At 40.7% G+C, this 13,109-nt stretch overlaps 1 protein-coding gene across 1 annotated transcript in view; it reads right to left on the reverse strand.

Moving 5' to 3' along the window:
* Positions 1–13,109, reverse strand: part of astn1 (astrotactin 1) — a 466,944-nt gene that overhangs the window by 281,391 nt on the left and 172,444 nt on the right. The window contains exons 9-10 of the mRNA XM_013911994.1: positions 6,297–6,381; positions 3,790–3,864 (exon numbers count right to left, since the gene is read on the reverse strand). Coding sequence (XP_013767448.1) covers positions 3,790–3,864; positions 6,297–6,381 — 160 coding nt within the window. The remainder of the gene's footprint in view (positions 1–3,789; positions 3,865–6,296; positions 6,382–13,109) is intronic.

The raw sequence follows: 13,109 nt of genomic DNA on the forward strand, positions 1-13,109 counted from the left end.
CTCACAAACCTTGGAAATCCACCAGTCAGTGTTTCTGACTAATGGCATCGTGTTTGTTACAGGTTATTTATTTTACCTTTCAGCTAAGTTATCCTTTTTGCATAACTCTGACTTGAGCAGAAGGGCACCGAGTTAATGGACAGACTGCATAGCAAATGAGGCACCCGGGCAAAAAAGGGCCCATAAGAGTTTCCCCCAAGACAAAACAGGGCCATAAATCTGTAAACAACAGATGGTTGGTACAAGGGCTTTAAAACAATTCTTTATTTGTGAGTCAGTGGACATCATCAGTCTTTAAACACTCTGCAGATGAAATGTAATGCTTCAAGTTTTAGTTAAACAGCGCATGCTGATTAACATCAAATGCATTATTAGTGCTGATGAATAATTCATGGATACTTGTAATACAAAAAGGGGGGACTTGTTGATTAAATAGTTAACAGGCATTTTTCTGCAGACTAAACATATTTCCTCATTTACAATTGTTCAATTTGCATTTAATGAAATGCTAACGTAGCATAAGGAAAGGGCAGTGAATTGTGGGCGCTTCATGCATTACAAGTCGCTTTTAGAAGCGAAGGATTAAATCACTATAGAAATGGAACACTTCATTATATCCACCCAATTACTCCCTTTGTTCCAAAGTTTAAAAGATTTGAGTGGATCAAAGTGTTGTTGCCTGTTTACTGCAAAACACTTGGCTGTAACAAGTTAGTATAACATGGAAGTTCATTAAAATAGTAATATTTCCATATTGCTTCTCACTGTTGCGCTGTTGCTACCTCACATTTCTCCTGCGGGACTGTGTATAGCAGGAGTGCTGAAATTCCCTGTGATGCGGTATGACGTATATGGGTGACCGCAGGACAAATTAGCAGCCACTTAATGAGCGCAGCTTCATAATGGACAACTGGGGACTTGTGTGCTACTGTACGACTTATTTGGTCCAACCTAAGAGAAAGTGGTGGTGGAAAACACTAAGAGGCCCCGAGAGGAAACGGTTGTTGAGTGGAAAACATGTTTGCAGTCCGCAGAGGAACTCCCTGCGGTTAATACTGTGCAAATAGGAAACACTGTTTGCGAATGCTGACTCTCACCATTTAGCTCCTCCAACACGCAAGAATTTTGTTTGTGTTGTTAGGTTTCCTTTGCTTTACTCTCTATAGCGCTTCAATTTCACTCAGCTAATTAGCTTTTGTGTTGAACAGTAATATCTGTTCAAAGAAACAAGAGGACGGCATCGCAGGTCAGCGAGTGCTTGCTCAAAATTCAAGGTCTCTTCTAATGTGTGGAGCAAACAGGGACGTTTGAGGAAGTTCAAAGCTAAAAATGTTTAAATTAGGATGGATGGCTGTGTTGAAGGCGCCAGAGGACAACGAGATTTTAAACTATTGTTGTAAAAAAGGTGGGGAGCCTACTGCAGAAAGCATGCTGGCAGGCAAGGAAATGCATCAAAGCATCTCCGGGAGATATTACTGTGATTCCAGCTTCGAATGTGTGTCCCAGCATAGGGACAATGCTAACAATGATAAGAACGGTTCACGTCAACTGTGCAGTCACACAAACTTGTTGTTGCTGCTGTGCTGTCATGAAAGGAGTCAGAAACTTGTAATGAAGGCAGTGGCACATTCCTTCTTAGATCTGCTCTTTCTCAAGTCGGAGAACTTGGCAAGAAAAGCAGTTGAGAATATTGTTAGATACCTCGGTCTCAGACAAGTGGCCCGATACCCTGATGTGTTGTTGTGAATGTTGATGATTTTCTCTCAGCTATATGTTCTCTTCAAGGCAAAAGCCTAAAGCAATGATCTCTGTCATAAGACACAAGGGAAAAGATTAAATATATATTGTAACGCTGTGTTTGTAACATTCATCTGTTCCTAAAAGCATAATAATTTATAACAGCAGCTGTAAATTAGCTACCTTTATCTGACAAAAGGCCAGCATTCACTTGCTTTTCAGGGCTCATTCAATCTGAATCGACATCTGTGAACTATATCTGTTTCTTTAGTAACTTGGAAATATGTTTGGTGCTTAGCAAGTCATTTATCTTAGCTGTTTGTGCTGTCATATATGCTAAATAAAAGGTGAATATCCTGCATGCTCGAATTTGTCTTTCAGGTCTTTTGTGTTGTTTTTAGACTCTTTATTGCTCTTTGTTGCTCATCAGTGCAGAATTGCTGAAGAAATAGCAAGGTATTTACAAAAGTCCCATAAGTATTTGGAAAATAACAATATTTGTCATTTAGCACCACAGCAGATTGTTTGTTTTTGATTAAAACACGCTAGCTACCGCTCACCGCTTGTCTGCAGGCTTTATTAAATGGAAAACTTCCACAACAGTGTCCACGCCATAACAACAACAGACAATGTTTCTCTAGGATTTTCAGCCCAAATGTCACCTGGCCTTCCTGTTCTTGAGTTTAATAGCGAGAGTTGCAGTGAAAAGCTACCACATGCCACGAGTTCAACACGATGGGATCAAATCAACATGGCTGCAAAACCACTTTACAGTCAACTGTCTAATTACACTTGTGTCACGGTTCTGGGTCCATTGGACCCAGTATTTTGAGTTTATTATGTTTTGGTGTAATTTTGCATCATGGATTGTTTTCTTGTTCTCTTGTGGTTGTGGTGATTATTATTATTATTATTATTATTACTATTATTACTAGAGTTTCATGTTTCTGTTATCCATATTTTAGGAATTGTGGTTTCATGTATAGTTCAGTTCCATGCGTCATTTTCTGTCTCTCTGTGTTGAGTCCGTGTCTCTGAGTTGTGATTCATGTTTTCTGTTTTATTGTGAAAGTCTGTCTTATGTTAGTGTGTGCAGCTTTGTTTCCCCCGTCTCGTTAGCCCTGATCTCCCCCAGCTGTGTCTCCCTTCTGTGGCCCATTCCCTCATTACTACCCTGTGTATTTAAGCCCTGTGTTTTCCCATGCTCGGTGTTGCGTCGTACCCTCAGACCCTGCCTGTGTGTGCCTGCTTGGTTTCATGGTTTGGTTTGGGTTTTTGTTTCATGCCAGCAATAAAAGCTGTGGTTTCAGTTACATTTCGTCTCGGAGTCCTGCATTTGGATCCACATTTCTACCTGCCCGCACACAGAGCCCTGACAACTTGAGCCTGTATGAATGGAGACAATTTATAAAATAAAAATCTTTAACAGTTGATGCAATAATTTTGTTAAACTAAAGCTCAAAGTCTGCACTTCAATCACATCTTCTTGGTTTGATTTAAGATCCACTCTGTAATGGTGGTGTAAAATTACAAAAAAACCCAAAACACTATGAACTTATGGACCTGAGAAGCAATATGGAGTCAGCATGGACAGAAACTGTTCTGTCACACACTGGACTTGTTCAGTGTTTTCAATTTCAATTCAAATGGAACATCAGCCATTGTTCCGTTGTAACCTTTTTAAAATGATTTTTTAGCAGCAGGGAAAATATATGCATTATGCATTAATTCAGACCTTGTCTGAAGTGGTCAACTAAATTAACTTTTCCAATCAATGTCATGAATGTGTAGCATTCAGATTGTTTTAAAAATCAATTCTCAGCTTATGTGATGTTTCTCCCATCTGAAAATCAAACCTCTTGCTCCCTTTCATAGTGCATTTAAAACCGACAGAGTTAGAAGGTATTCTGCAGCCGGAGCTCAAAATCCTCCCCTAATCATAAGGGAGAGACACAATCAAAGCTATTGTACCTGAATTCTAACAAGTTATTTGACTGCAGCACCACAGAAAATGCAGTCAGATAAAACAAAGTTTTGTGAAGTTCTCCTTACCTGAAAATGCGATCAGAGGGTTGTTCTCCCATCACAAGATCAAAACCGCGCTGGAAGATGGTGTAAGGCCAGGGACTGGCATGAAAAAAAGGAAAGAAAAAAGAATAGATCAGAGGAACAGAAAAAAGGTGAGAGAGAATAAAACTGTGTGTTAAAATCAAAGCCTGCGAAGTGTTAAATTTTTCATTGTACCATCCTCCTAATCTAAACCCCCTAGACATCGAAACACTAGCCATGTTTCCGTGTGTGACTTTGAGTTTTTCCCGCCTCGCAGAGCCCAACAAATCACAACCAGCATTGCAGTGTGCACTACGTGTAAACATAATGATTGAAAAATGTGTTTCTCCAGCAGCTGACATGCAATGTGACTTTGACTCATATCTATTTACCAGGGGAGGGGATAAGAGAGGATGACTGGGCGAGACAGAATGGGAGAAAGGGTCAAAGTGAAAGGAGAGAGAGACGGGAGGTGATGGAGAGGGCGCACAAAGGAGCCAGTGAGAGTGGGGGCATCAAAGGGAGGAGACAGATGCCAAGAGGCAGAAGCGAGAGAGGGGCAATGATGGAGATTAATGGGGAGTGGCAGCTCCGGGACTAAACAGTCTGCAAAGTGAGAGCGTAAGGGGGAGAAGTGACAGGGGACCGATGTCATTCTGAGCAAACTCCACCACTACTGTAAGCAAAAAGAACATCGAGGAAGACTAGAGCTGCATCCACACCATAGGCCGTGGTCATTAAACATTTAAGTCACCCCAGGGTGCTCACTCAGTTACACAGGTGTGACAGGGACTCAGGGAGAGCGCCAGGGAAATGAGATAAAGAGGTGCAGAGTTACGTAGATGGGCAAAGGGGGCAAATTTCTGACGTTTCATAAAATGCAGACAAAGACGAAAACATTTCCGACTTGCACTGAGGCTGGCGTGTGATACAGAGAATACATGCCAGCCGGCGACGTGATCGATTAGGCATGTATGATTTGACTTGTTCAGGCCATCATCACAATCATTCTTCTCACTGATTGGTAGAACGATTTCAAGGTGCAGCAGAATCTAGTACCAGTCCACAAGAACTAAAGAAGTCACAGTGGGGTACCTCTTCATTGTTACCATTTGTTAACAAGTTGTTGCCCAGACATATTGCTCTGGAGCTAAACTTTAGTGGGTCCCCTCGTTCTCACAATATATCTCCCTGTGGTCAGTGCATGTCTTTCTTTTTTCTAAGAAAAGAAATGTCATGAGCACTCTAGTCAATATGTTTTGGTATAAAAACACACACAGAACAAACCAAGAAAACTCCACGAGACAGTTTAAACCAGTAACACCTCACACACACACTTACACACACAGCGGTCACTGAGTGGCCAGCACTGTGGCACCAGTGTTCGCCAAAGGTCAAGGACTTTTTAACGAAGCAGATGCGAACTCAATTAAGTGTTAATATAACTTCCTGGAGAAGAGCCTGAAACAGCATTTTTAAGGCCAAAAAATATCGAGTCATCACTTGGAATCATTACAGAACTGGTGACTTTGAGGTCAAAAGATGCAGAGATCATAAACCACATTAAAGCCACTGAAAATTAACAAATCTACCTATGGCCGAAAATGATTTAAAGATAGTACTAAAAGTCACGCAGCTGTCATTGCAGCCACATTACTGGATATATTATGGGTTCGGAGGTACATACCAACTTAATACTAACAGTTAAAATACTCGTCACAGCAGGTACTTCACCGCCTGTGGCTGCATTGAGTCTGCAAGAAATTACACCTAAAGATTAAACTGAACACAGATCAGACATGAATTTGCTTGGCTTTAGAAAACCATGTTGTACTTCAGTACAATTTATTACTGCAGTTGTGATTTTTGGTTGAGGTGCTAAAATCGTGCTGTTCACTTCCACAGGTGGAAGCTGCTGGAGAGACCCTCGACTGATGTATTCCCAAGCCTGTAAGTGACCACTGAGAGCAGCCGACAGCAGGCAGTAAGTCCTATGGTATCTGTGTTCGCTGGGGGGTAATTGTTGGCTCTCTGTCTGCAATATTGTAAGATTTTGACCCTGCTAGGGAAAGTGCCTATGAACAGCAGACTTTAGGATTTGTTGATACATAAAGTCAGAGAATAGAGCTGTAGAAATGTAAATCTGAACATTCTGCATAATAACACATCTAATCTGTTTTACGCAGTGACGTGACCTCGGGACAAGCGGAGGACTGTAAAACTAGGAATTGTATCAGGCAGACGATGACATCAATTATAAACAAATACCCGAGCAACAAAGAAAAATGATCTCTTTACAGTACATGCCGATGTGCACAGCTAATTACCTGCATTAGAATTTTTTATGTGTTCAAAAATATCAGCTGTACTTATCAGCATTACTGTTCCTTTTGATTCTTGCAGGCAAATTAATACCACTTGGTTTGATGCGTAGGGTGATTCCTTTGTTGTTGACTTTGGGATGGTAATGAGCAATCACAAACCATTATGAGGTGATTATCATAACTTACCCCTGATTGGGCCCCCACTCACTGCGGATGCAGAGGTGCTTGTGGACCGGGTCCTTCATGTAGCCGTCTAAGCAAAGGCACTCTCCTGCAAGCAGAAAGCCAGTGATTCAATCATGTCTTCATTATAGTCAAGCCTTGTTTAATTCATTAGAAATTTCCCTCTGCCCCTCTCCTTCCATTTCACTGCAGGAGAGCTATTCTAAAGATGAATCCTCTGCAGAGAAGCACTCTTAATCATCTCTTATTTTTAATGATGTATTCATAGGTGGTCTTTTTTTTGGTTGCTATTTTTGTTTAAATCTCACAAAGAACAGAAAAATAAATTCCTCAGAGCGTAGCAGCAGCAGAATATTTAATCAGTTGTTTCAGTACAGTGCAGCCAGTCTCCAAATGGCTACTAAAAAAAGCGATGGCGCTGACTGCTGTGCGTCATGTCAGTGGATGTGTTTCTGACACACTGATAAGGACGCAGCGTGTAAAACACCGGCTCGCTCCGACACCGTCAGCTCATTAAAACCTTGCGGCATGACTCATTTCGGATTGATTTTTGACTCCTTCTTGATGTGCATGATGCTTCCTGACCCTAAAGTTCTTTTCAAAACCAAGTTTTAAAAATGTCGTTTTTCTTTGTTTTTCTTCTGGAAATTCTTATTTTGCAACAAGACAAACTGAAGAGGCCAACCAGTAACCTAAAGCTACTACTTTTAGACATAAGCCGAGGAGATGGCAAATTATTTCATCAAAAGCATGAAGGATATAGTATTTGTTTGTTTGTATTAGTTTGATTTCTAATAAATGGTTACCATACTTAAAATTCAATCAGAATTTAATTGTTAGGTTTCAGTCAAATACATTTCTAAATGGATCAGCCAGACTGTGACAGAATACTTTTAAATCGAGAACTTACTTTTATTTGTCAGTTTGCAAGACTGACACTTAGCTAACACTTGCCTTAGAAGAAATACACTAAGACTATTTTACTGGTAAGACAATTAGCACATATGTAATTTTCCAGCTGCCAACAAAATGAAAGCAACCTGTGATGAACACTGTGGTTCAGTTCCATTTTAGTCTCAGATGTCATCAAATTCCAAGGAAAGAAATATGATGCCGTGAATGCAACCATAAGTGTTGAAGCTCTCAATAAGCAATTGCTCCCTTATCATGTTTCCAATTTCTGCTCATGTTTTATGAGTAAATAAGAGAAACAGACGGCACAGTTACCCAGCGACTTCTGACTGGACATCGAAGCCTCAACCCACAGAGACTGCTAACAACATCGTATTGCCAGATAGCACAAAAGTACCGTGTCCATACCCAGACAGGTTTGAGTTGTTTTGAGGACCAAAGAATATTAGTCTGTTTCTTTTATTCTCGTGGCTTATCAGTGTGGTTACACAGTGGAAAAGGACACCCTAGAAGTAAATACTGAAGTTAACTTTGAGTCATTACTCCAGATGTCTAGACTTAATAGACTCTGTTTATATTAGTGTTTTTCACACTTATCAGACTGGTCCCAATGACTGAATAACATCCCCTACCCAAATGAGAAGTGATTAGATCAGTGATTAGTCTAATGAATTGTCACTTGGCACTGCCATTATTTACTAAAGCACAGAGTGTCTTGGGTTGTAATTTGCCCAAATCCACTTAGTCCTCAGGCCTAAGGCAACAATTTGGGGCAACTTCTAATAGCATGAAATGCAGCATTGCCCATCTGTGCTGTTTTAAAGTTGAATGTCTAAAGCCATCTGAAACAGTTTCTATAGCATCAGACTGTTTGATTTGCAGACAAAGTCACTAGGCAATATTTTAGAGGGTGCAAAACCGACTACTCGATACAAAAAATACCAGTGTCTTACATGAATATGAAGGTCCAATACCTCAGCAGTGGGACTCGTACAATGCTCATGCTCTGTGTTGCCATTGTCCTGATAAGTGAGGCCTGTGTGCTTTTTGTGCTGCTATCAGCTCCTGGGAGAAATGTCGGCCTCGACTTTATCCAGTATGATTGATGGGGCCTCACCTTTGGTTTAGATGGTTACTCAGGGGTAACATGTACAACATGCTCTCCTCATGCTCAATAGGAGGCAAGTGAAGAGCACAGGCCCTGGGCGTATACACCACTGTTAATGGAAAAGGTCAACTGTCAATACCTGCCAGGCTAAAGGAAATCGTTTACTGACTTTTCATGCTAGCTGAATAAAAAAGAAATGAGTCAGGCGTCTTCATGATTTCAAGTCTGTCTATATTTTATAGCATATAGATGGGGGTTATTCTCTAACACTGATTCTGTACTCAAGAGAGCCTCTGTGTGCTCTAGAGTTAAAAACAACTCTTAGACCGGGTTCAGTAACGCCCGTGATCCCAGAAAAGAACACAAAAACAAGGAGAAGAAAGAGATATACTCTGTGCCCTTTTCAAATAATAATCCTGCTCAAAGGCTGCACGCTACATCCTCTCACAGAGTTCTTAAATATTGAACTCCCAACTTGTTATTGGCCCGTTAAGTGCTGCACATGGGGCTGCAATTTAAACTTTACATTACATGATTAAAACACTGACACTGGTCATGATTAATCTGCTGTGTTCATCGAATTTCACTCAAGGAAACGTACATTTAAAATGACTGCTTTATCACAGCAGTAGAATACCATTAGAGTTTGGTGTATTTGAGCTCATTACTCCCCATTAACTTATTACTTGTGCAATTGGAGTGTAATAAAATAACAGTTGTGTGGAGGGGTTCGAAAGAGCAGTGCAAGATATCAGCATGTTAGGATAAAAGATGTGAAGATAGACCAGAAAGACCTCATCATCTTCTAGTCGCTTAGCTAAATTACGGAAGTTCATGCTCTCCTCCTCAAGCTTTGAGTAATTACTCTTTTAAGAAGAATCACCTGGATGTGCTCTTCACTAACATCCGCTTTTCCAAGACTTTCCTCGTCGGCACTCTTAACATGTACATCCTGTAGCTCTGAATATAATTGCTTCTTTGCTGCTCTGTTAAATGTGCAATGAAAGAATTGAAATGTTTGACACTGGAAAGCCAGTTTTACATGTTCACTGATAATCTAAACTGCATCCAAAAAATAATGACAATAATGCTGGAGCGGCAATGAGCTTTGTTGCACAGCTCCTGAACATTGCTAAATGGCTCATCTTACTTTAATTGCCATTTCATTGCACTCTCAGGTCACGGCACTCTGCTCAAACTTGTTTTACACTTGCAAGGTGTTACTTTCCATAATTGCTCAACATACAGCCAGAGCCACAATCTAGGATTCACGCTTTATTTTCACTGAATTTCACTCTGCGATTTGTCACCTTTAAAAACACATACTGAACCTATACAGTACAAATCACCCTCAAATAGCCTGGAACTTGATCTGTCCTGTGGATAGCAAAGACTGCACTGGAGTAGACATGTATTCACTTATGTTCTACAGTGTCTTTTAACTTGACAAGACCAAACCCTATTAACTTCTTGTTCGTGATCACGATTGATTAAAACGGTCAGTTTCTTTTTGCCAACATAAAAAGTATTTGACTGACAGAAGACAGAAAAATGAAAAAATCCACAGAACTCTGTGAAAATCTAAAAAGGAAAACTATATAAGTTTAAACGGTCTGTTGGAGCCATTTCTAAACAACTGCACATTCCAGGATCATCAGTTCAAGTTATTTGGGTGTGTCACATCTTTGCCAAGGTCTGGAGTAGGGCTGGGCGATATGGCCTAAAATTCATATCGCGATATAATTTGAAGCACGTGCAGTAACGATATATATCACGATATATTCTTTTCTTCTGTATAACGTATTTTCCACACTGTAAGGCACACTTAAAATCCTTTAATTTTCTCAAAAATCGAGAGTGTGCCTTATGTATGAATTCTGGTTGTGCTTACTGACCTCGAACCGATTTTGGCTGCAGAAATCTGTTAAAAAATGTTTTAGTACAACTTTGGTAAGCTGCACTGCTTGATGGATTGTCAGAGCATTACGCCTGCCGTAGTGAGGAGCTTCGCGGAGTAATCTGGGTCCAAAACTCCGTCCGTTTCAGGTCCCAAAGTCAAACGAACACTGAGAGTTAAAAACGGTCTAAATTCTTTCATCTTTAATTAAATTGTCAGGGTCCTGGGTCTCCTGACCCAGCGTTTTAGTTCTTTGTGATTTTTGTATTATTGTACTTGGTGTGAGTTATTCTATGGGTTCTAGTTTCGATCCCTTGCCCTTCTCGTTTCTCTGTGTCCCCTCTGTTCTGTAAGTCTGTGTCTGCATGTTTGAGTTCCCCTCCGTGTCTATCGGTTCTTAGAGTCCTCTGCCTTATTGTTTATGTCTCTGTGTTTCTTAGTTGCTGTCTCCACGGTGTCAAGTTCGCGTCTCTGTGTGATCCTTCCTGTTTTACTTTGAAGGTCCGTGACTTATGTGAATGTGTCCTGCTTTGCTTGTCTCGTCAGTTCTAATTTCCCCCAGCTGTGCTCTCCTTCTGTGTCTCATTCTCCTCGTTACTTCCCAGTGTATTTAGACCCTGTGTTTCTCTGAGTCAGTGTTGCGTCGTACCCTCAACAAGCTGTGTGTGTTTTGCCTCCGTGTTGCCAGTGTTTTGTTTCCAGTTCAATGTTTTGTGCTTCAGTGTTTTAGTCCACCAGCGTTTTTGTTTGTCTTTTGGTGAGTTTAGTTAGTAAGAGGTTTTCCAGCATTAAAGCTGCGCTTTAAGTTGAACTTCTGTGTCTGAGTCCTGCATTTTGGATCCACCACTCCTGCTTGCCCGCCTGCCACACAGCCAACCATGACATAAATCATCAGCGTTGCTGCTCTATCGGGTGTAACATATAAGTTTTAGAAGTTAACAGGAAGTTAGCTAGCTAGTTTACACCTAAACATTTCATACCATGTTCTGACTGAGAGATTTTTGAAACTAATTAAAACGTACAGCTCTGCTACCACTTCCAACATAAATGAAGACACAAAACTAAACAGCAGTGGCGTTTGCAGGGTTACTGAAGTTGGGCTAGCTGGTATATAATGTTGTGCTACGTGATTGCTAGCGACACAGCTATGTTAGCATAACATTAGCACAGTGAAGCTGGAGGATGAACACCAACTTTTTTTCCACTCGATAAAAGTTAACATGAGGGATTCTGGTGGTCAGGGACAAATGCAATCGCATAGCAGGATGCTATACACGGGGCAAACTTCAGTCAGGAGAACTGAGTTTATTCATCCACAATACGAGGTTAGTTATTAATATACTGCAACAACATGGGAACAGAGCAGCTGCGAGAGAATTCAACATTAATGAATCAATGTTACGGAAGTGGAGGAAGCGCGGTTTTTGGCTTTCCCCATATTTCAAAAGTGCTTCATCTCTTTGCCATGACTGACGCCCGGCATAATTTGCAGATGATAATGGTTGTAGCCGCTGCGATGCTTTCGACCAAAACAGGTGCAGCTTGATGACATCATCAACATGTGCTATCACAAAAGAGCAATATAGTCAAAATCTCTATCGTTGGCCAAATTGATATAGTTTCTATCGTATATCGTTTACATCGCCCACCCCTAGTCTGGAGATAGACAAAAATTGTCATACCCAGATGAGAGGAAATTGGTTAGGATGTTCAGGAATTACCCCGGAACCCACAAGGCTGAAGTCTGCCATCAACTGGAAACTGCTGGAACACAGCATAGAGAGGGTGCCAACCAAGAAAAGAAGACCTTCGAGCTTGACTGAAATTAGCAAAGACAAACCAAATTCCTCCTACCATATAAGTTTTATGGTCAGATGAGACAAAGTTGTCAAGCATGGTGGAAAGAAGCATCATGCTCTGGGGTTGTTTTGCTGCTACTGGTACTTAAACATTACATAAAGTGCAGTACTGGAGAAGGAGGACTACCTCCAGACTCTTCAACTTCATCGCAAATCAACAGCTAGACAGCTGGAACTTGGACACATTTGGGTATTGCAACAAACATAAATCATTAGAATGGATGAAGCAAGCTACCATTATGGAACGGCTTCACAAAGCCCCAACCTTTCCACACTGGGATAAGAACATTTTAAAACATGCCCAAACTACAATGGCATTCATGCCTATGACTACAGCTCTAATAAATTTGACTGTGTCAATGGTTAAATGATAAATAAGTGAATTTTAAGTGGTTTAACAAACAAAACATTCCTGTGAAAATGGTCAGGTACAAAGAATTGCCTGAAAATGAGTGAAAAATCAGTACTATTATATGTGGTGAAAACACCACTTTTAAAGCATCCCCACCTCTTTTAATGTCTCACAGGAGCAGCACAGAAATTGTCACAGCCCATCTCAGTTTTCATCACTATATTCTCTCAGCAGAAAAGAGGATTGGATTTAAGCTATCTATAGCACCTTTGCAATCTCCTGGCAGCCTATACACACTTTCACTCATTGTCATGTGTGCTATCCCACTGATAAGCCTGTATCTAACCTTACATATACACAATGGCTCCTTTACAAATTAATCACATAAAAAATATAATAAAATTGTTGAAGCCTGCGGCTGGTCCATATATCATTTTAAGAGTGGGGAGAGTGGAGGTTTGGGTGTGTGGGTGAACCTCAGAAATTATTCCAAGAAGAGCAGGCATGAGACACACTGGCCCAGCTTTTTGATTCATTTAAAGGTCTCAGAACTTACTCTGTATTGCCCAGGGGAGAGTTAGGCTGCTGAATAATGGATGCAAAACAAGGAAGACACTTTAAATGTGAGACTTCTTGTACTAATAATCAGAGTGATGCAGTGGCAGAGACTGTCTAAGAAAGCAAAAAT

This window comes from Pundamilia nyererei, unplaced genomic scaffold (assembly GCF_000239375.1).
Source record: "Pundamilia nyererei isolate P.nyererei 1_Seehausen unplaced genomic scaffold, PunNye1.0 scaffold00077, whole genome shotgun sequence".
In the NCBI taxonomy this organism is placed as follows: Eukaryota; Metazoa; Chordata; class Actinopteri; order Cichliformes; family Cichlidae; genus Pundamilia; species Pundamilia nyererei.